A 22,724-nucleotide genomic window follows, 5' to 3' on the forward strand; every position below is an offset into this window, starting at 1 on the left:
CTGTGCCCCTACAGACCGTGACTGCTCCAGGCTCAGATTTGAAATGGGTCAAGTCGTGGCTGTGGCGGGAAGGCACAAGGTCCAGAACTCTGCTACCCTTCTCATTCCAGGAAGGGGCCAGCTTCAGAGCATGACCTCCAGCTGCTCCAGGCCAGTGTCACATTCTGGCATCAGTAACCCAGCCACCCACAGCCCTTCCAGCCTCCTCCCCCATGTCCCACATCCCCTTCTGTGCTCCTCCAACCCTCCCTTCCCATATCCCACATCACAAGTAGCTCCTAGACCAGCAATGGGATCCTTCTCAATCTCTTTCTGAGGTCCTAGTTCTGCAGCTTCCCCTACCTGGCCAGATTGGAGGCTTGCTGAGGGCAGGAACTGGGCCCTATTTATCTCTATACCCCAGTCGGTACTTAGCAATGCCCCACACATGGTAGCATATGTGCAAAAAGCTCTATGACCCAGTCATAGCCGTATAAGCTCAAAAGGTAGGCTATTTTTACAAGAAGAAAATCAAAGTCATTCATAATTTCACTACCCAGAAGCTTTACAAGCATTACTATGTTGGTAGAAGGGCCTTTCAGTGTTTACTGTTTTCAGCAGGCACCTGTGTGCACACGCACTCACATTCCAGGGCTTGGAACCATTTTTGATTGATGAATTACAGACCAGTTCCTCATCTGAAATGACTTAAGAGTTCTGCTTTATTCACACTCAAATGATATTAATTTCAAACTATTAGAAAAATAAAGAAGATGTGGTACATATATACAATAGAATAAAATGAAATTAGAACACTTCCTAACACCATACACACAAAAAAATATACAATGGAATATTACTCGGCCATAAAAAGGAACAAAATTGGGTCATTTGTAGATGGACCTAGAGATGTAGATGGACCTAGAGTCTGTCATACAGTGTGAAGTAAGTCAGAAAGAGAAAAACAAATACGAATACTAACGCATGTATGTGGAATCCAAAAAATGGTACAGATGAACCTATTTGCAGGGCAGGAATAGAAAGACAGATGTAGAGAACAGACATGTGGACATGGTGGGGGAAGGGTGGGGAAGAACTGGGAGATTGGGATTGACATAAATACACAACCATGTGTAAAACAGATAGCTAGTGGGAACCTGCTGTAGAGTACAGGGATCTCAGCTCTGTGCTCTGTGATGACCTAGATGGGTGAGGTGGGGGAGGGGATGGGGGGAGGTTCAAGAGGGAAGGGATGTGTGTATGTTTATGGCTGATACACTTCACTGTTCGGCAGAACTAAAACAACATTGTAAAGCAACTATACCCCAATTAAAAAAAAAATGACTGCATCAGAGTTATTAATGTCATGAAAGACCGAAAATAAAAAATTTTAAAAGAAAAAAAAAAGTACCTAATGTTACATGAAAAACACTTGCAGGATAATAAATAAAAGTTAGTTTTATATAAAGAAAAAACAAAACTGTATCCAAAACAACATACTGTTTAAGGATACTTACATTTGGTAAAACTCTAAAAAAAAGAAAGAATGATCAAAAAGTTCAGGGCTGTGATCAGCCCCTCAGGGACTGGGTATAAGATAGTGACAACATAGGAGGTTTCACAGGTAAAGGAAGAGTGGGGGGCACATGGGTGATCAATTTGTTACGTTTTTATACACAGGTATGTTACATACACATTGATGTATAAAATATTTCATAATAAAAAGGAAAATAATCCACCTTTGGCTCCCAGGATACTTAAAATATTGTGCTAGTCAAGTAAACATTTCACCAAACCTTTACTAAAGGTCTGTCATAAGCCAGGCCCAATGTGAGGGGCTTCCAGGCCCCAAAATGAAAGGAAGGAAGGAGGACCAATCTCATGGTAAAGAGTAATGTACATCCTTCATCACATCTGTCTGCTTGGACCATAACCCCAGCCCCACTTTCTAGTAGAAAAGAATTTAGATAAAGTATTAATAGAGAGATAGGATCAAGATGGCAGAATAGGAGGACATGCACTCACTCCCTCTTGCAAGAGCACCAGAATTACAACTAAATGCTGAACAATCACTGACAGAAAGACACTGGAACTCACCAAAAAAGACATCCCACATCCAGAGGCAAAGGAGAAGCCGCAATGAGACAGTAGGAGGGGCACAATAGTGTTAAAATCAAATCCCATAAATGCTGGGTGGGTGACTCACAAACTGGAGAACAGTTATACTGCAGAAGTCCACCCACTAAAGTGAGGGTTCTGAGCCCCACGTCAGGCTTCCCAACCTGGGAGTCCAGCAACGGGAAGAGGAATCACCAGAGAATCAGAATTTGAGAGCCAGCAGGATTTGATTGCAGGACCTCCACAGGACTGGGGGAAACAGAGACTCCACTCTTGGAGGGCACACAAAAAATAGTGTGCTCACCAGGACCCAGGGGGAAGGAGCAGTGACCCCATAGGAGACTGAACCAGACCTGCCTGCTGGTGTTGGAGAGTTGCCTGCAGAGGTGGGGGGCAGCTATGGCTCACCGAGGAGACAGGGGCACTGGCGGCAGGGGTTCTGAGAAGTGCTCATTGGAGTGAGCCCTCCCAGAGTCCACCATTAGCCCCATCAAAGAGCCTGCAGACTCCAGTGCTAGGTAGCCTCAGGCCAAACAACCAACAGAGTGGGAACACAGCCCCACCCATTGGCAGGCAAGCAGATTAAAGTCTTACTGAGATCCGCCCACCCACCCCTATCCGCCATCAGTCCCTCCCATCAGGCAGCACAAAGCAGGAGCCTCCTAGATAGCTTCCTCCACAAGAGGGCAGACAGCAGTATCAAGCAGTACCAGCAGTATTTCATCTTGTGGAACTGAAAACCACAGCCACAGAAAGATAGAGAAAATGAAAAAGCAGAGCACTTTGTACCAGATGAAGGGACAGGATAAAACCCCAGAAAAACAATGAAATGAAGAGGAGATAGGTACCCTTCCAGAAAAAGAATTCAGAATAATGATGGTGAAGATGATCCAGGACTTTGAACAAAGACTGGATGCAAAGATCAAAAAGTTTACCAAAGACCTAGAAGAATTAAAGAGCAAACAAATAGAGATATGCAACACAATAACAGAAATGAAAAATACACTAGAAGGAACCAACAGCAGATTAACTGAGGCAGAAGGGTGAATAAGTGAGCTGGAAGACAGAATGGTGATAATCACTGATGTGGAAAAGAATAAGGAAAAAAGAATGAAAAGAACTGAAGACAGCCTAAGAGACCTCTGGGACAACGTTAAACGCACCAACATTCGCATGATAGGGGTCCCAGAAGGAGAAGAGAGAAAGGACCCGAGAAAATCTTGGAAGAGATTATAGTTGAAAACATCCCTAACATGGGAAAGGAAATAGCTACCCAAGTCCAGGAAGCACAAAGAGTCCCAGGCAGGATAAACCCAAAAAGAAACACACCAAGACATATAGTAGTTAAACTGACAAAAATTAAAGACAGAGAAAAGTTATTAAAAGCAATCAGGGAAAAATGACAAATAACATACAAGGGAACTCCCATAAAGGTAACAGCTGATTTCTCAGCAGAAACTCTACAAGCCAGAAGGGAGTGGCATGATATATTTCAAGTGATGAAAGGGAAGAACCTACAACCAAGAATACTCTACCCAGCAAGGATCTCATTAAGATTCGATGGAGAAATCAAAAGCTTTACCGACAAGCAACAGCTAAAAGAATTCAGCACCACCAAACCAGCCCTGCAACAAATGCTAAAGGAACTTCTCTAAGTGGGAAACATAAGAGAAGAAAAGGACTTACAAAAACAAAAACAAAACAATTAAGAAAATGGTAACAGGAACACACGTATCGATAATTACCTTGAATGTAAATGGACTAAATGTACCAACCAAAAGACACAGACTGGCTGAATGGATACAAAAACAAGACCCATATATATGCTGTCTACAAGAGACCCACTTCATACCTAGGCACACATACAGATGGAAAGTGAGGGGACGGAAAAAGATATTCCATGCAGATGGAAATCAAAAGAAAGAAGCTGGAGTACCAATACTCATATCAGATAAAAGACTTTAAAATAAAAAATGTTACAAGAGACAAGAAAGGACATTACATAAAGATCAAGGGATCAATCCAAGAAGAAGAGATAATTATAAATATATATGCACCCAATATAGGAGCACCTCAATACATAAGGCAAATGCTAACAACTATGAAAGAGGAAATGCAAGGGAGAAATAGAGACACAGGTGTAGAGAACAAACATATGGACACCAAGTGGGGAAAGCGGGGAGGGTTGGGGGGAATGAATTAGGAGATTGGGATACCAAATTGCACACTCTTAAATATATGCTGTTTATTGTCTGTTAACTGTATCTCAATAAAAGTTCTTAAAAAAAAGAATTGATAGAAAATATAGTCCAAATTACAGAATTAATAGAAATTACAGAATTAATAGAAAAGTTCAAAATGTATTTCTGATAGGAACTATATGTAAATGTCTCCTTTAAAAATAGGAGTATGTTTAATTAATGTTTTATCTGCATCTTAGCAGTGTTATTGTGAAAGACGGACCAAAAACACCATCAGTGCACACTGTAGGGTCAATGAACAACCCAGCCTCAGCGAAGGCAATAATTACACAGCAAAATGAACAGCCATTACTTATTTTTCAGAAGTACTGAAAAACGTTTCCAATTAAAATAACAAAAGAAGAAGAGCAGTTTATGGCCTTTCTGCTGAAGCATTTACTACAAATCATTCTTTCAGGACATTTCACCAATTGCAACCATCGTAAGACCATGAGCAACAGGGGCCTGGTGATGTGGCTGAGGCTCTGACCATAAATGAAAATGAAAATGAAAGTCTAGGGATGGCACACTGTTTATTTACTGAGGAAGCCAATGGCCTTGAACTCGGGGGGAATGCCTTGATCCATCAAGGAAATCCTCACAATGTAACAGTTGGAAGTGGCCTCATACTTTGTGAATCAGTGTGAGTCTAACCAAAGACAGAGACACAGGAAAAGAGCTCTTCCCTACATTCAGGTAAGTGCTGATAAGACAAGGAGGCTCAGGTGATGTGGGAGTTCCGGTGAGCTCGCTAAGCCAGGTGAGGGCTCTGGCTGGTCCCTGACACAAGGATATAAATCAAATATGAGCTTTGCCTTTACAGAACTTATAACTGAACAAGGGTGGAATATGAAAATAATACTAAAATACAGAAAAGTGAAAAAACATGTTAAAAAACAGCAGCCAAAATGATCAAACTGCTCCACTGGCTTCCAAAATACTAAGAAGAAAATAGGAGGCGGTCACTGTAATCCCTGTGGTCACCACGGCTAAATGGCTTGGCCTTGGCTCTGCCATCCTCTCCCCTGACTGTTGGAGCCAAGGATGCCCTAACCTGCGCACCTGGGTGTTTGCTGTGTTTCTGCCCAGAACATCCTCCCCACATGTACACACACACTCACTCATTCACTTCATCAGATCTCACTCAAAGGCCCCGTCTCAGAAAGACCTGCCCAACCAGCTTGTCTCAAATTAGCAGCTACTCTCCACATTCCTGATATTATTTATTCCCATTTCACAGATAAGAAAATAAAGGCCCAGAGAGGTTAACAGTTTCCCAAATCAAGTTCCAGTTCAAAGCTGTCCCAACTCCAAGTCCATCCTTTTTTTTTAATTTGTAATTTTCATTTTATTCGCCATTTAGTTTCCCCATTTTTTCCAACTTTGCTTTTCTCATTTGCAATATTTTTTATTGAAGTATAGTTGATTTACAAAAACCTCTGTGGACTCCTTTTTTTTCCTCTACAGAACACATTCTCAATTCACGTGTTTTATGCAGACTAACAAGAACTGAGTAGGATATATGTTTAGGACCTGCATTTATGTATGATATCTAATCAGCTATAAAGGAAGGCATCTGCAGGGCAGGCATCCAGCTACTGGAAGCTGACCTGTGCTAACCCATCGCCTTTAAGTCCTACGATTTCATGTCTCTGTTACAGCTTCAAATAGTCAGTCCTTCTTGGGGTCAAATCCCATACTATCAAGCAGCCCACCTTTCATTCCTCTTTCCTTTTTGTTAGTCGGCAAAACCATGTTGTGAATAGGATTGTGAAGATCTATTGAAAATGTAGGCTTGAAGGGCCAGTATAAACCAGAGGGGGCAATAACGAAGTGCACTTGGTCCAGCAGGATGGGCACCAGCTCTAACATACCTTAGGTGAAAACAGAAAGCAGCAGGGAAATCATCTGGTTTGGATAAAAATTATATATCTAAACCTCTCACCTAGGCTAACTCTCCAAGTCTTCCAACCAGCACACTGGAAGGTCAGACCTGTCTCTCCTAAAGACGAGAAGTGTCTGGGGATGAGGCAGAACTCGGCCTCTGACGACTCTCACCACCCGGTCTGAGCCGGCCCAGCAGCCTGGGGTGGGGCGCTCCTTGGAGCCTGGCACCAACTACTATTGTATATTAATGGTAACAAGCAAAGCCACTATTGTTTTCAATACCAAAGATCACCCTAAGGGCAGGGAAATGTCAAAATGGATGCTTAATAAAGTTGGTGCAAAATGCTCTACGGGTGCAATGTTAAATTTTCAGGCACAAACGGAGATGATCCAAAGAGAGAAAAAACTGTAAAGACCCACCTCCTTTGCATACACAGTGTGTAGGTTTGATTACTAAGCAGAGATATGAAATATGTGCTAAATAATTCTTCTCTACAGCTCATTAGGCCTAATCCATCTCTGATTTCTACAAGTCCATTAATTCCAAATATGTGTCTGCTATATGTACACACATCCACACACGGCCGTAAAATGCTGGCTTAATTTCACAATGTAATATCCTGGAAACAGTAACACGTAAGACGTCAAATCAGATATTAGGCAGATTTTAAATGTTTATAATTTTTGGATGTGATAAATGAAAATGACAAAGAATAATGGACCCAAGAAAGACGACATTTCAGTTAGAAAACACTGGACCCACACAACTAGACGTGCGTGAGGCCGGGGTGAGGCAACAAGTACTGGCTGCTACACAACCACAAAGGAGTGACAGCCTGGCCAGACTCCACATGCAAACTCCGCATACCAAATAACATCGACACAGGTTCTGGATTTGCTCAGGTGGGACTTTATTTACTTCTCATCTCCTAAAATTGGAGCTGCTTTCATCATGTGATCCTCAGTTCTGATGTTATACTAGTTCCCACAGACACTCAGGTCCTAAATCTGTCTTTTCTCACTCCTTGCTGCTTCTTCAGTTTTGAGACTGCCTCCTCCTCACCCTGCTCTTCTTTTACTAGGTCATGAAACGTGTTGATTCCTCTGCCTAGAATATGTTTCCTGCTGATCCCTGCAGGGGTGTCCCCACTATCATGTCCTGGACCACCCTACAAATGCCCCGTCCCTGAACCCCAGGTCATTCTTCCCCTTACCCATATTTAACTTTCCACTACACAGCATAATGTTTGTCTACTTATTTACATACCAACAGCTGGTACCCATTAGGTACAGTTGTGCAGGTTGTGCACTGCTCAAGAGCTCCAGGTGGAGGGAGCTGAATTAGTGCAGGCCTGTCTCTCCAAACAGGGGCCCTAGTGAATGAGTCAGGCTCGCGGAAGGGCACCTATTCCTAAGCGGTCTGTGCAAGTTGCAGGCTGAGAGAAGATGACTTTCGTTCACTGTGTGCAATCTGCAGCCCCATCTCCCTTGGTAATGATAACTCTGTGGGGAGAGGAATTGGGGCATAGAATAGTGTCTGGCCCACACAATATGCACAGTAAGTGGTGCCGAAGTGACACATGGATAGTGTATGGATACAGGAAGCTTCTATTGTGTGCCAGGCACCATGTATCATCCTGAAACAACAATGAAAACAAAAAGATCCCACGCCCCGGTCCACAAAATCATGGAATGGAGCCACTTTACATCCTCCTATCTCTGCATGGCCTCTGTTCGCTGCGGACCCACCCACACAACGCCTTTTCCTCCTCCCTTTCCCCTTTCCCCAAAGCCACAAGTGATGGCCCCACCACCTGGCTGCTCTTCTAAAATCTGCCCTCTGACAGTAGTCTTGCTCCCTTTTCTTCAACATTTTAAAGAACAAGACTACAAATCATCCCTTCTGTCTCTTTTCTGTGTGTCAATTAAAACACTGAATGTTAGAATATCTCTAACACAAAAGGTTACACTAAATAAGACACCTCCAGCCATTAATGAGCAATTTGTCAACTAAGAGGTATTTTCACTAATTATAGCATGTCTCAAGTTGTAGCCATTATGGACATGTGCTAATTTACTTCAAGGTAGAACTCTTCTTTGTCACTGGTTTCCACATACTTGTAGAGTAAAGCAGACATTTTACTAGGTTCAGATATGTAAAGACTCAAGCAAATGGAAATCAAACATTTGAGGCTTCAGTTTGAAAAGGCCATAGTTGCTACTTTCAGACACGTGAAAACCACCAAAAGCCTCGCCAAGAAATTCTAATGCGTGCTTAAGTTTGGATTAAAAAATATATGTGTGTATTTCTATGCAGCTGAAATCAGACAATGTGAATTATAATAGTTGTATTGAATTAGATAGGGTTATGCTAGCTACTGTAACAATGAACTCCAGAATCTCAGAAGTTTATCACAAAGGAAGTATGTTTTAGTGTATTTTTGCTTCATACAATAATCTAAGGAATGAAGTTCTGGGTCAGCTGGTGAGGTGGGGGCCAAAGCCCTCTCTGTGCAGACTTTCAGTGACTCAGCTCATGAAACATTTGCCAGATAGGACACGGTTTCCAAGGTAATTTGGGCACCAACACCCGGATGGCAAAAGCAGAAACTGCCGGAAGTATCTCACATGGGAGTTTTGGAGGAGCCAATCCAATGGAACTCTTACTCACCTTCCTTTGGGTAGAGATCCATCACACAACCACATCTAAATTCAAAAGAGGCTATGCTAACTCATATATACGGAATCTAAAAAAAAAAAGAAAAGAAAAAAATGGTACTGATGAACCCAGTGACAGGGCAAGAATAAGGATGCAGATGCAGAAATGGACTGGAGGACATGGGATTGAGGGGGTGGGAGGTGAAGGGGAAGCTGGGACGAAGTGAGAGAGTAGCATAGACATATATATACTACCAACTGTAAAATAGATAGCTAGTGGGAAGTTGCTGTATAATAAAGGGAGATCAACTCGATGATGGGTGATGCCTTAGAGGGCCAGGATGGGGAGAGCAGGAGGGAGTTGCAGGAGGGAGGGGATATGGGGATATATGTATAAATACAGCTGATTCACTTTGGTACAAGAGTGTAAAGCAATTATATTCCAATAAAGAGCTTAAAAAAAAAAGAGGCTGGGAAATGTGGTCAAGCTTTGTGCCAGGAGCGGGGTAAACAACTTATGTATTTTCAAACAGCTAAGACACTCTTTCTCAAATGTAAGGAACTGAACAGAGCAGAACGGATCCTGTCCTGTTCTCATTCCCTACACAAGAAACAGGGCATGCTGCTGTTCTTAACAGCATCTCATGGTGGTTTTTGACAGAGCCAGGACTAAAATTCAGGTCCCCCTAGGGGATTCCCTGCAGTCCAGGGGTTAGGACTCTGCACTCTTCACTGTCGAGGGCATGGGTTCAATCCCTGGTCAGGGAACTAAGATCCCACAAGCAAGTGGCATGGCCCAAAACAAACAAACAAACAACCTCAGGTCACCCTGGCCCTAGACCACTACTCACATTCCAAAATCAATGAAACTTGCCAAGACTTTTCAAAATCCTCTGCTACCAAGATGCCCCTGCAGCTGCAGAATCTGCACCAAATAATGCCAGCCTGGGCCTCGGCGCCCCAATTCCTGTCCCTGTGTCTCTGGGCAGTTCCCCCAGGGTGGCGAGGCACAGCAGCACGATGTGCCCATAGCAGGTACGTTTCACACTCCGTCCTTCCCTGACCGTAAAAAGCTAACACTTCCTGAGTGCCAGGCCTGCCGCAAACACTCCATATTTCACTCCTGGATCAGCTCTCACATTATTCGTTCCCTGAAACGATGACAAAACTGAGGCCCAGTGAGGTCAATCAATGTGTCGAAGGTCACACACCTGCAAAGTGGCAGAACCAGGACTGAAACCCAGAGAGAGGTTAGCTCTAGACCCTGTGCTCAATCATTGGGTTCTATAGCCTTAAGGTAGAACTTTCTTCATCAAGAAAGTTTCAAATAAAATAATGGACATTGAATAATGTGTTAAATTTCAGGCTCACAGGCTGATTCCTACCTACCTGCCATTTCCTTACCTCCCCCCAAGTTTACAGGCCTTAAGCTAGAAACTAATCCTGATTTTCAAGTGTTTATTAGATTTTCTATAAACTCTCTTGTGAAAGTGGAAATTTAAAGGTCCTTTAGATTCCGTGTGTGTGGACTTTATGAAGTGTGTCACCCTGCCCCATGATTCCCTCTGCAAAGCCCAGCCCACTCGCTGTCCTAGAACAAGCCTGGATCACATCCACCTCCCCAATCTGAGCTCTGTTTAAGAACCCCCAAACCTACCCCAATAAAGAGCTACGCCCCAGTCTCCTCTTTCCAATAAAACATAAATAGTTTTCACTATTAGCAGCTTACTATTATTCCTAATAAACTTTTCATTCACTGGAAAAATACTCCTTGATATATGCCACATTCCAGCAGTAATTTAGCCACTATAAATGAGAGCAATAAAGTCAGTGGCCTTGGGGATCTCACATTTTAGTGGAAGAGGCAATAAATAAGTATCAGATAAATAAATAACAGAATTTCCTAAGTGTTGAGGGCTGTGGAGAAAATTGAAGCTAGGTAGGGGGATGGACTGTTGTGGGGACTGGGGTAGAGCTATCTCAAACAGCATGGTTGGAAGGTCCTCTCTGAGGATGGGATACTAGAGCAGACATGAATGGCTGAAGCACCCACCATACAACACGAGTGGGTCCTGGGAGAGGAAAGAGCATGTCCTCAGCAAGAACGGACTTGGTGTGTTCAAGGGTCAATAGCGAAGGTCAGTGAGCTGCATCCTTGTGAGCAAGATTGGAAGGATACGGCGAGATGTCTGAGGGCTAGGCAGACACCAGGTCATAAAGTCTTTTATATGCATTTCATTCTAAATATAACTGGAAACCACTGTAGGGCTTTGAAAAGAGTGATGTGATTTAGTTTTTGTTCTGAAATGATAACTTTAGCTACCAGGTGGGAATGGACTTTGGGGGAGCAGACATGGAAGCAGGAAGATCAGATGAGATGCCACTGGAACAATCTTCGAAAGAGCTGATGGCAGCTTTGAATAGGGAGGTAGTGCTCCAGCTGGTTGAAAGTGGTCTGATTCAGGCTGTATCTTAAAAATAAAGACACACAGGATTTATTGATGGACTAGACATAGCATAAGAGACAAAGAAAAATATACCTATTAGGTTTTTGGACAGAGCCAGTGGATGAACGGTGGTGTCTGTGCCCAAGATGGGGGCAGACTGAGGGAAGATCAAGTTGGTGGGGGCAGGCAATGGGTCACATGGGGCTGGTATCAACACCACCACTTGGGACAGAGTTTGAAACGTGTGAGCCGTGAAAGTGGCTCTGAAGATTAACACTAGGATGGACAGCGTGCAGCCCCAGAGTGAGGGAGACTGGTCAGGACAGAAAGTAGAAAACTGCAGCAGGAAAGGGGCTGAGGGTACATGGCAGGTGCTTCAACATAACTGGGGATTTTGAGAGATGGGAAAAGAAATGTCTGGAAGCCACGAGTAACTAGGAAGAGAATATCGCTCCACCTCTCAGGCCTCATGGTAACAAGGATAGGGGAGAGAAACAGCCACTGCTGATCCAACTCTAAGAGTGGAAATGAACCCAGAAACAGCCAAGTATCAGATAAAGCAAAAGCCGAGGGAAACATTCAGAGAAGAGACTGGGGACACAGGGGTTTCGCTGGTGACAGATCATACAGACCAGAGACCAGAGAATAATAAAAAGGTTCGGAAGATCAGAGAGAGGTCTGCAACTGGGTCAGACTCTCAGATGTACAGGACCCTATGGTAATAAGAATCAAAAAAATGATGACTTCTGAGGTGGCTAAGATAACTGAGAAGTAAGATGCAATAGGATTTGTCCTGATGGTCTATTAGGAAATAGGAGAAAGGAAGTAATTCTAACTACATTCCTACTCTGGGTCAGCCTCCTAGACAACTGTGATGGAGTCTGGGAGCTGCTGACTGGGAGAGGAACAGTCATACCAGGAGCATTGCACATGGCGATTATTTAAGCAATCTCTTTATAACACCCACGTGTATCAGTTTCTGGGTTTGTTAAAACAGAGTATTACAATCTGCATGGCACAAGACATGCAAAAATGGACATCTCACAATGCAGGAGGCCAGAAGTCTGAAATCAAGGTGCTGCAGGGCACACTCCCTATGAAACCTGCAGAGAAGAATTCCTCCCTGCGTCTTCCTAGCTCTGGTGCTTCACCGGCAACCTCCGGCACTCCTCAGCCTGCAGCCTCATCGCTCCAATCTGTCTGTGTCATCACATGGTTTTCTCCCTGTGTGTCTGTTGTGTCTCCACAGGTCATCTTCTTATCAGGACACCAGTTGTAACGCAGTGGGGTCCCACTCTATTCCAGTGTGAATGCATCTTAATGACGAATGACATCTGCAATGATCCTATTTCCAAATAAGGTCACATTCTGAGCACTGGATGTGAATGTGAACACTTCAACAGATCTTTTTATGGGGGGGAGGGGGCGAGAGGGGATGGAAACAATTTGACTCAAAACACTAAAGTACTGCTTTTTCCAGTTTTCATGTATAACCACGGCACCAAATTAAAAATAATTCGCATATATTCTTTCTTACTTTCTCCTTCATGGGTTCTGACCAGTTAGAACTGTTTTGAATTGAGCTTTCCTGACGAGTAAACTTGTCCAAAGTTGATTATTCCAAGTGCAAGAGCACTTTGCCACTCATCCGCTACGTTATAGCCTGTTTGAAAGCCAGAGAAGATCAAGAAATTATTTTCACACAAACATATCTTCCTTTCCTCTATGGGGCCAACAAAGCTTTATCTGAAGGTTGATGTCAGTTTTGTCATTTTCCATCAGTCTGGTGGTTGATGCTGTTTTCATTAAAAATTCTATTATTTTAAAAAATCCATCAGCAAGATTGTAAGATCAATTCATATGTACATTGTACAAGACAAATCTAACCTCTCAAAAGCTTTCTAAGCCAAAACATCTCACACTGACAAGGCAGCAAGTGGGCCAAATACACTCAAATAAACCCAGATAATTCAACCATGTCAATCAGTGAGATCTGGGAAAAACAGATCATGAACAACTGAGACTGCTACATATAAGTTAAACTACTTTAAGCCCCATGGCACAGGGTTGTGGTGCGAAGGACTGTTCCTGAAGTTCCCTCAGTGACTTCCGAGATCAGGTTCTCATGGCAGACACACTGGTCTTGCCCCAGAACTGCACAGGAGAAAGATTACCAAATGCAGAGAGGCCCCCTTTTCTACTGTCATTGTCACTGTGGGAGTCCTGAGCTGGCCTCTCAGTGAACAGGTAAGAACAAGGGGAAATGCAATCACTGGGCTTCAAAGCTGGAAGGGCTGAACCCCCTAGCCAATAGCATCCGTACCCCTGTCTTACCAGCCGATTCCAGTGGACTTGTCAAGGAAGAATCAGTCTTCCAAGGAACAAAGGTCTACAAACCCTAAATCAGTACATGAACTCCTGACCCCACTATTTGTGTCAGATAATCTGGCTCCATAGAATCTCCATAATATCTTTTTATCTCGTAGGAAATTCATCTTTGGAGCCATGAACTGTCATAACTTGCTATGCAACAATCTTGTGCTGAAGATGCAGACGTAGAGAATGGACTTGAGGACACGGCGGGGGGGATGGGGAGGCTGGGACATAGTGAGAGTAGCACTGACATATACATACACTACCAAGTGTAAAATAGAGAGCTAATGGGAAGCTGCTGCATAGCACAGGGAGATCGGCTCGGTGCTTTGTGATGACATAGAGGGGTGGGAGGGGGAGGGTGGGAGGGAGGCTCAAGAAGGAGGGGATATGGGAATATATGTATAAATACAACTGATTCACTTTGTTGTACAGCAGAAAATGGCACAACATTGTAGAGCAATTATGCTCCAATAAAAAAAAAGAAAAAGAAAGGAATACCTTTCTCATCACTCCCTCTCAGATATAAAATAGCTCAAGAAATTATTTGAACAGAAGAAGATTCCTAGGCTCTAAGCAGATGTGTAGGAGAAACACACAGAGAAGTATAATTAGACGTAGATAGAAAGGCATTTCTCTCCTCATAGATCTTCCTGAAGCTGACACAGTACATCTATCAAAGTGTGGCCATGTGGGTGTTTAAGCTACAATAGGTTATAGTGAAAACTACTAAATGTGTTACCATACATGCATACACATATGTGTGTCCATTTATACACGTGGAAAGAAAGAGACTAATTAAATAATTATAAACTAAGCTTTGTGTACATCACTTCATTTCGACCCCAAACAAACATTTGAAGTAGGTAGTAAAAATCTTCTTTATACAGAAGAACTTCTTAAAATTGCCCAAGATGACACAGAGAAAGTACTTGAGCCAAAGTTAGCAGAATCCTGTTTCCCAGTCCGTCTACTCTCTGGCCACCACTACTGTTGGAATATGAGTTAAGAAGATCTTGTTTGTTGAAGAGCTGTGTCTCCTTCAGTTGCACCCTCCATAAACATTCCTACTGCTTCCTCCCCACATTTGGCTCACATGTGTGATTTGAAATTGCATCCTAAACCCAACCAATTCTTGATTTCTAAAAATACTATTATTTGACCATCTATATGATGATAATGGTATTATTTATTTATCAGAGGAAGAGCCCATCAACCTGCTCCCAAGGGAGCAAAATGATCTCAAATAATGCAAGAATAATGTTATATTTTACCCATCAGTGGAGACTTTGAACTTAAGAGAATAAATAAGCTATGGATATAAATTATAATTTTTTCAAGTTTCCCCAGGAGAGATGCCAATGGTCCTATTTCTAGTACAACAAAGAAGGAAACTTATAGGTCAAAGTGTCACCTATTCTGCCTCCCACTGCCAGGGCATCCAGAAAGGCTGGCATGTGGAATCCTCATAGAATTGTGCCTTTACCTAAATGTGCTCAATATCCCACTCCAGACAAAGCGTAATTTTGAGGAATTATTAACTCTCTATGAGATGGTCCAAGATTGCTGATATCGGAAGCAAAACTTTGGTTGGAAGAACCTGGAATAAAATTCTGACTCTGAACAACCTACAAAGATTCTATGATTCTCTGATCAGAAGGGACCTCTAGAGGCCAGCAAGGTCATTTCCTGTGTCTCCACCATGCCACAGACCACAGCACACCTGACACACTCCCATCATGCCAGAGACCACAGCACACCTGACACACTCCCATCATGCCATAGACCACAGCACACCTGACACACTCCCATCATGCCATAGACCACAGCACACCTGACACACTCCCATCATGCCATAGACCACAGCACACCTGACACACTCCCATCATGCCACAGACCACACCACACCTGACATGATCCCATCATGCCAGAATCACACCACACCTGACATGATCCCATCATGCCATAGACCACAGCACACCTGACATGATCCCATCATGCCACAGACCACACCACACCTGACATGATCCCATCATGCCATAGACCACAGCACACCTGACACACTCCCATCATGCCACAGATCACACCACACCTGACATGATCCCATCATGCCAGAACCGCACCACACCTGACATGATCCTATCATGCCACAGATCACACCACACCTGACATGATCCCATCATGCCAGAACCACACCACACCTGACATGATCCCATCATGCCACAGACCACACCACACCTGACATGCTCCCATCATGCCATAGACCACAGCACACCTGACATGCTCCCATCATGCCATAGACCACAGCACACCTGACATGCTCCCATCATGCCACAGACCACAGCACACCTGACATGCTCCCATCATGCCATAGACCACAGCACACCTGACATGCTCCCATCATGCCACAGACCACACCACACCTGACACGCTCCCATACCCAATTCCTAAAATACCTCCAGAAAGGAGGTTCTTGTGCCCCAGGACAAGGAAGGACAACGAAATGCACTTGGTTTCTGGGAAGACAAGAAATTGGCAATGAAGAAAAGAAGGATCAGAATGAGGCAAGCCCTTTGGTACAAAAAGAGAATAAGCTACCCTAGTACTCAGGCAAAGCTGGTTCTCAGCCCCAGGCACATTCACCATCGGACTGTGTGATCTGGGAAATGGCTCACTCTGCCTTCCAGCTCTTTGCTTTCCTGATCTGTAAACTGGGATAATAACTGTATGCACCTCATGGAGCAACTATGAGCATTCAATAAGTCTCTGCTGGGAGAGTGCTCAGCGCCTGCCTGACACAGTAAACAGAGTTGTCCCACACAGTCAGAGGCAGAACAGATGAAAGCTAAGAATGCCGGTTTTAGTAGCAGAGGGAAGCAGCAGTTAAGAGAGCGCATGGTGAGAAATGTTAGCCAGTTCTGTCAGAGGCACCCACAGTCAGCACGATGCTTTTGCACTTAGTAGGACAAGGTGACCTTGTCTCAGGCACAGGCAGCCCTACGCCAGGGCTCACAGCCGCGTGATGAAGTGTGGCTGGATATCACTCCTTCTCACCCTCGCAGGAAGGCCTCCCTGTGCGGAACTGATTATCACTCACCTCATATTCTGGAAAACCAGGTGGTTGAACTCCCTGGTCTCTGTAATCCTTTCAAACTTAAAAGAAAAGAGAAGCATTTCTGCAAAGCACCTAACCTTGCAGGTGAGGAGTGCTAGAGAACCAGGCTGTTCCTCTTCTGTACCTTCTTTAGGTTCTCCTGACAACTGGCATATCCTTTCTCCTTCTGCCCCACGTTTGATTGGGTTTTCAGCTTTCCCATTTTAGTTTTTGGCTCGTCAACAGGCTGTGTGTGTGCTTCCAGGAGCCTCCCTCTGTAGCCACATCTGTCCATGCTCTTCTGGGCCCCGGTCCACCCGCTAGCTGCCTGGCAAGCCCCAGAGGTGAGCACACAGGGGTCCGTGCCAGGAGGGGCCAAAGCAGTCAGAGCAGCACACGCTTCCCGAGGGGCACTGCTATTCTCAACAAGTTAACTCATAAACAACGGATCGATAGTTACATGACCAGACATCCACTGACAGCAGCCTCCAAATGGACAGAAAGAAGGATGGGCAGAGAGGTGCATTTCTGTGCCCCTCTTCATCTTGAGAATGCTAATTTCCCTGAGGTCTACCTGGGGTTGAGTACATCATCAGAGAGCAGCATTTCTTCAAAGGCTTAAGGACTGGGTAGGGAAGCGACCGGGCAGAAAGATGGCATATGTCATGGGTGCAGTTATGAAATAACAGACAATTGACACAGACCATCTGTGTCCCGGACAGAAAGACACCAGCTCAATTACTTATGTGCATCTGTAACCTCCTCAACAGCAACCTCACGCCCAGCACAGCATGACCCAGACAAAAATGACACTGAGCCAGGAACACTTCCAGGGCGAGGACAACACCAGTCAGGACAAAGGGCAGAGAGGGCAAGGAGAAGATGGCGGTCACAGATGCTCATTCCTTCCTTCACTCGTGCAGCAGCTATTTACTGAGCACCTTCTACCTGCCAGACACTGCACAGGATAAGACAGACAAGGCACTTCTCCTCAAGGAAGTTACAACCCAGTTGGGGAAGACAGATCGTGAGCACATAACCAAATAAATGAATGGGAAAATCTCAGATACAGATGAGTGCTCTGAAGAAAATCTCCACGATGACATGCCAGTGTCAGCCTGGTGTAAGTGGTAGGGGATTACTTTTATTTGGGGGTCAGGAATGGCTTCCAGAGCCACTTGCTAACTTGTGTGATTTTAGGTAAATTCCCCTTTCTGGGCCTCAGCTTCCTCATCTATAAGATGGAGCTAATTAAGTCTATTTCAGAGAGTTGTTGTGAGGATTCATTGTGAGTAATTGATCAATAATTGTTAGTACTATTCATCTTTTAACATTATTATTACTACTGCCTCATACTCTGGCTTCCAAATCTCCTAGCAGTGCAACCTTAATTAAATTATGTAAACTCTCTCTGTTTTCTCATCTGTAAAATGGGGATAATCATAGCACCTACCACCCGAGGGGTGATATTAGGGTTAAATGTTAATGTTATGAGTTTGGATAATGGGTGAGACACTTGGAATGCTCCCTAGGACACAGTGAGTGTCCGAGAAATTGCTTCATATTATTATCATTGCACGTTCTATTTTATAATATCTCACTCTTTTTAAAAAAGATGCATACAGACTATTGGCAGGAGGGCAGAAAGAATGGGAGACTGCAAATTGTCTGTAATTCTATTCAGACTGTTGATGGCATACTCGATGAAGGTTACCCGATACCTCCACAAGGATCATTACCGTTAATTGGAGGAAATAAAACATTATAAAAAGTTTCCTCACATTAGAATCTGCTGCTTAAGCACTTGTTCTTTGGGGATGCAAAAGATCCTCAAAAAATGAAACTGGTGAGAACAAAGCAGAATAAAATGAAATTAGGGCCAAAAGTCCTCTGCTGGTTGAGAAGGAAACTACAAGCATGAAACTCAGTCACCTATGGTGACGTGGAGAGGGTGGTTCCCAGGGCAGAGCAGGGGTGGCTGTGGTCTGTGTAGCTTGGTCACATGCTGAATGAAAAAGAAGGAGGTGAGGAAAGGAGGAAGGAAGAATGAAGAGAGGAAAGAAAGGAGGAAGGGGAGGGAAGACAAAAGAAAGAAGAGACCCACATACACAAAATAAAAGCAACAGTGAAATAACCCAGAGCCCTGAACCACTCCATTGTTGAAACCTGGAATCAGGTTATGTGCAAATTTAGCAATTTCTATGCAAACAAAATACCTTCTGAAATCCTGACTTGCTTCTTTGCACACAGCATCACAAAATGCAGAGCCTGTGTTCGAGGGTTTAAGGGCTTCCACTCCACAGCAGGGCACCCCAACGCAGTGGCCCTGCCTTGTCTAATGCACGAGGGCCTGAGGAGGACAACAGCCGTCCTGCGGAGGCTTGAGCGCCATCTGCCCCGTCCACCTGCTGCCCCACTCACATCCTAAATCAGGCCCACGGCCAATGGGTTGGTGTCAGGCAGATCCTAGCTCCTCTAATCCCTGCCTTGTAGGGCTCCCTCCACTGGCAGGGTCTTCCTCCTGCATGTAGGGAAGACAGTCAGCCCCAGGGGCTGGCACTGAACATCAGGAGATGGTCCAGGAGGGCCTTTTTACGCCAGGGCTGGGCTGGGGAAGCCCTACCATACCCCACTTCCTCCATCTATGGCCAATCAAGCCCAGTGAGTCTACAGCAACTGGGAGAATGCAAACAAACATGAGTGCATGAGAGAGACAGGGAGAGGGGCCCGAGTGAGTCATGAAGAGGCATGGAAGCAAAGACAAAGAAAGAGAAGCCAGCTAGGATATGATAATGTGATTCTAAAGAGGAGCTGCTGCTACCCAGGCCTGGCCTCCGGCTGAGCACCTGCCAAACCCAGCAGAGTCCTGGTTCCCACGAGCCTAGGGACTGCCTTCTAAAGACCAGATCCTGGCCTGTCCAAATCCCCTCATTGTTCCTATAATATGAGAGCTTCTGTCTGCCAAGGCTCCTTGGCTACTTCTTTATCTTCAGATCTCTACAGAGCTGACTGCCTTCCACCTTCTCCTTAAAAGTACCAGCCCACTCATTTCTAAAATGTTTTCGGTATGAGACTGTCTCCATCTTATTTCTTGGGGGCTACACCTTGCAGTGAAGTGTTAGGGACATCCAGAGAACACGAAATGTCATCACCTATATGGCGTCAGAGACTTGCTTTTGTTTTCCTTTCTAAGTAGTCTGAAATCAGGGTATATTTGAAGTTTCCATGAAATCCTTAAAAAAGCAGATACACAGTTATTTCAGGTGAGGTAGTTAGATGTTTAACCTTTGCTCAAAATAGTCCCTGACTCAAGGCTCAGTAGAAGAAGTGGATTTCCAGAATCAAAGAGTACCTAAGCAGTCCCTGGGGCATGGGCGTTAGCTCGTCAAAGACAAAGGAGCATGGGAGCTTGCAGGCTGTGACAAGCCCTTAAATCACACACTTCCTTTGGCATTGTCCAAACAAGTCAGCTCTGTGACCCAGTGCCCCTTGCTCAACATCGGCTATCCTGTGGATATTGCCCTGCATGCACCATTCATAAACCTTAGAAGAACCACCTTAGAAGAATGGTCACAAAAGGGGTAAAAGAGTGGGCACCAGCACCAAGGTGCTCTCTCCAAGAATATTCATGTACAAAGGATGGGAATATCCCACAGCTCAATGGCCCAGTTTGGAAAACTTTATTTAAGCAGGCATATCATTCTTCCCGTGCACCTTCTTCACTTCTACCTCATGCTGACTCTCATAAAATTCCAGAGTGTAAGATCTCCCATTACGATCACTAATTCTGTGTTGCCCTCCTGTGAGTATGGTTTGTAGACACTGGAAATTGAGTTAGCATCTCATGAGGCAGGGGGAAAAGGGAGACAGACTCATCCTACCTTCCACAAAACATAGCCAAGATTCTTCTTCTCCTCCTCCAGTTCCTGTCAGCCTTAACCCCAGAAGTCAAGCAGGACCCAACTCAACACTGAAACCCAGTTTCCCTTTGGTAGGTAGATGAGTGTTGCACATATTGCTTTGGTGGACAGCACAGTTAACCAGAGTAAACGATCTTTTCCGCGGACAAATCACACTCATCTCCACGGCTTCAATCTCAAAAAGCCATGTTCAGACAGAGAAAGCATGTCCCTCTGGCCACCAGCTCATGGTATGAAGGCACCCCAGGAAAGCCCAGACAGTCTGCCAGAGAATGGGAGCCCGGCTGGCAGCTCCCCGTGGCATGGGCAGAGTGATGGCATTCACAGGAAGCCAGACCCGACCTTTGGGACTCATCAACTCCAGAGAAGACTGTTCACGCTGAACCCCAGCAGGGATCCCAGTCCCCACAGCCACCGGTTTCAGGCACAGACCGTGCTCAGGCCACTGGCTTCCATCTCAGAGAACCCCTGGCCCAGCCACCCCTCCTGCTTACCAAGTCCTGAACCAAGGAGGCCAGTCTGGGGGAAACAGTTCACCTCTGGAACCCTGAGCGTTTCCCTATGACCACCACCTTCCCAGGGCAGAGCACCCAGCTCAGCCATGAACTGTGCAGCCCAGGGAAGCAGCGACCTCCCTGCCAGTAGCTCCAGAGCACACACCTGCACCCCTACCCCTCTCCCCCCACATTCCCTACACAAATCATTGTTGATTCACAGAAGAATGGCGGCTCCCTACCTGAGGGTGGCGCTCTCCCCCTGCCGGACCGTCACGTTGTCCATAGCCTTGGGGAAGGTGGCATCTCCGCTGCGCACGGGCACTCCTGTGGGTACAAGGAACAGCAGCCTGAGAGACACGACCACGAGGCACTTCCAGGGCAGGAACAGGTACCCACAGACCCCCATCCTCGACAGCCACAACTTCCCAGAACTCCGGCAGCGGCTCGGCACACGCCCCCCCGGGCGCGCACAGGAAGTGGGTGGGGTGGGGGAGCGAGCACGGGGACCCGGAGGCGCGGGCAGGAGAAAAGCGCGCAGACTCCTCCAAGTCTAGTGTTCCTCCCCAAATCCAGCCTCAGCGCTCCAGCCTCCGAGAAGCGGTTTCCCCGGAGGACATCCAAAGGGGGCTCCTCGATGCTGCTTCGGCCGGGAAGGTGGACGAGAGAGGGGAAGCGCAAGACAGGTGCAAAGGTGCGGGCGCGTCTCAGGAGCCCCTTCCTCCCGTTAACAGTTCAGACATGGCACTTTGGAGAGGAGTAAGCACTTTGGTACCGGAAGGGGACAGGGGGTGGGTGAGATCCGGCCACCCACAGATGGTCTGAATTCCTCAGTTCCAACAAGGGCAAATCCAACACTTTCTTTTAAGTTTCGGAGGCAGGATGGCCAACAGAAAACAGTCTGTAACAATAGCAGAGCCGGAAAGTGGAGCACGCAGGAGGCGCAGGAATGAGCCAGGAGGAGAAGCTACACCGGGCTTCGCGCGATCCGGACCGGGGATGATGCGGCAGCCGCCTCGGTCAACTTCCTCCGAGCCCAAATGCGCGCTGCAGCCGCCGCGATGCGGCTGGTCTCGGCTGGGCGGTCTCCGCGGCAGCGGCCGAGGCGGGAGTGCACGGCGGCGGCCCCTCGCTCGCTCACTCGCTGGTTTGCTGGGGAAGGCGAGGCGCTGCCGGCCCCGGAGCCGCGCGGACGCCACGCTCAGCAGCCGCCCCCGGCCTCCGCGCCGCCGGCCTCCCGGGAGCAGCCCCGACGCGCGCGGGCCCCGACCGCCGGGGTTGTCATGGCAGCAGCTCCATCACTGACCGCCGCTCTCCGCGGTGCGGGCGCCGAGCGAGCGGGCCGACCGCGCGCATCCCGGCGGGCGGCGGGCGCGGGGCACGGGGCGCGGGCGCCCACCTTAACCCCCGCCGCGCCGCGCCGCGGCTGTGCACGAGCCCAGGCTGGGAGTTTAACCATTTCCCCCCTTGAAGAGCTGTCACTTCCAAATTAAGAAGAAATGCAAAGTTACTAC

At 46.0% G+C, this 22,724-nt stretch overlaps 1 protein-coding gene across 5 annotated transcripts in view; it reads right to left on the reverse strand.

The window, feature by feature from the left end:
- Positions 1-22,724, reverse strand: part of NTM (neurotrimin) — a 926,305-nt gene that overhangs the window by 376,598 nt on the left and 526,983 nt on the right. For 4 of the 5 annotated variants that reach the window (XM_057749998.1, XM_057749996.1, XM_057749995.1 and 1 more), the window contains exon 2: positions 21,453-21,537. In XM_057749998.1, the coding sequence (XP_057605981.1) occupies positions 21,453-21,537 (85 nt within the window). Of the gene's footprint in view, positions 1-21,452; positions 21,620-22,724 lie in introns of those variants that run through there. The other variant, XM_057749997.1, reaches the window with a different exon arrangement.

Source organism: Hippopotamus amphibius, chromosome 9 (assembly GCF_030028045.1).
Source record: "Hippopotamus amphibius kiboko isolate mHipAmp2 chromosome 9, mHipAmp2.hap2, whole genome shotgun sequence".
Lineage (NCBI taxonomy): Eukaryota > Metazoa > Chordata > Mammalia > Artiodactyla > Hippopotamidae > Hippopotamus > Hippopotamus amphibius.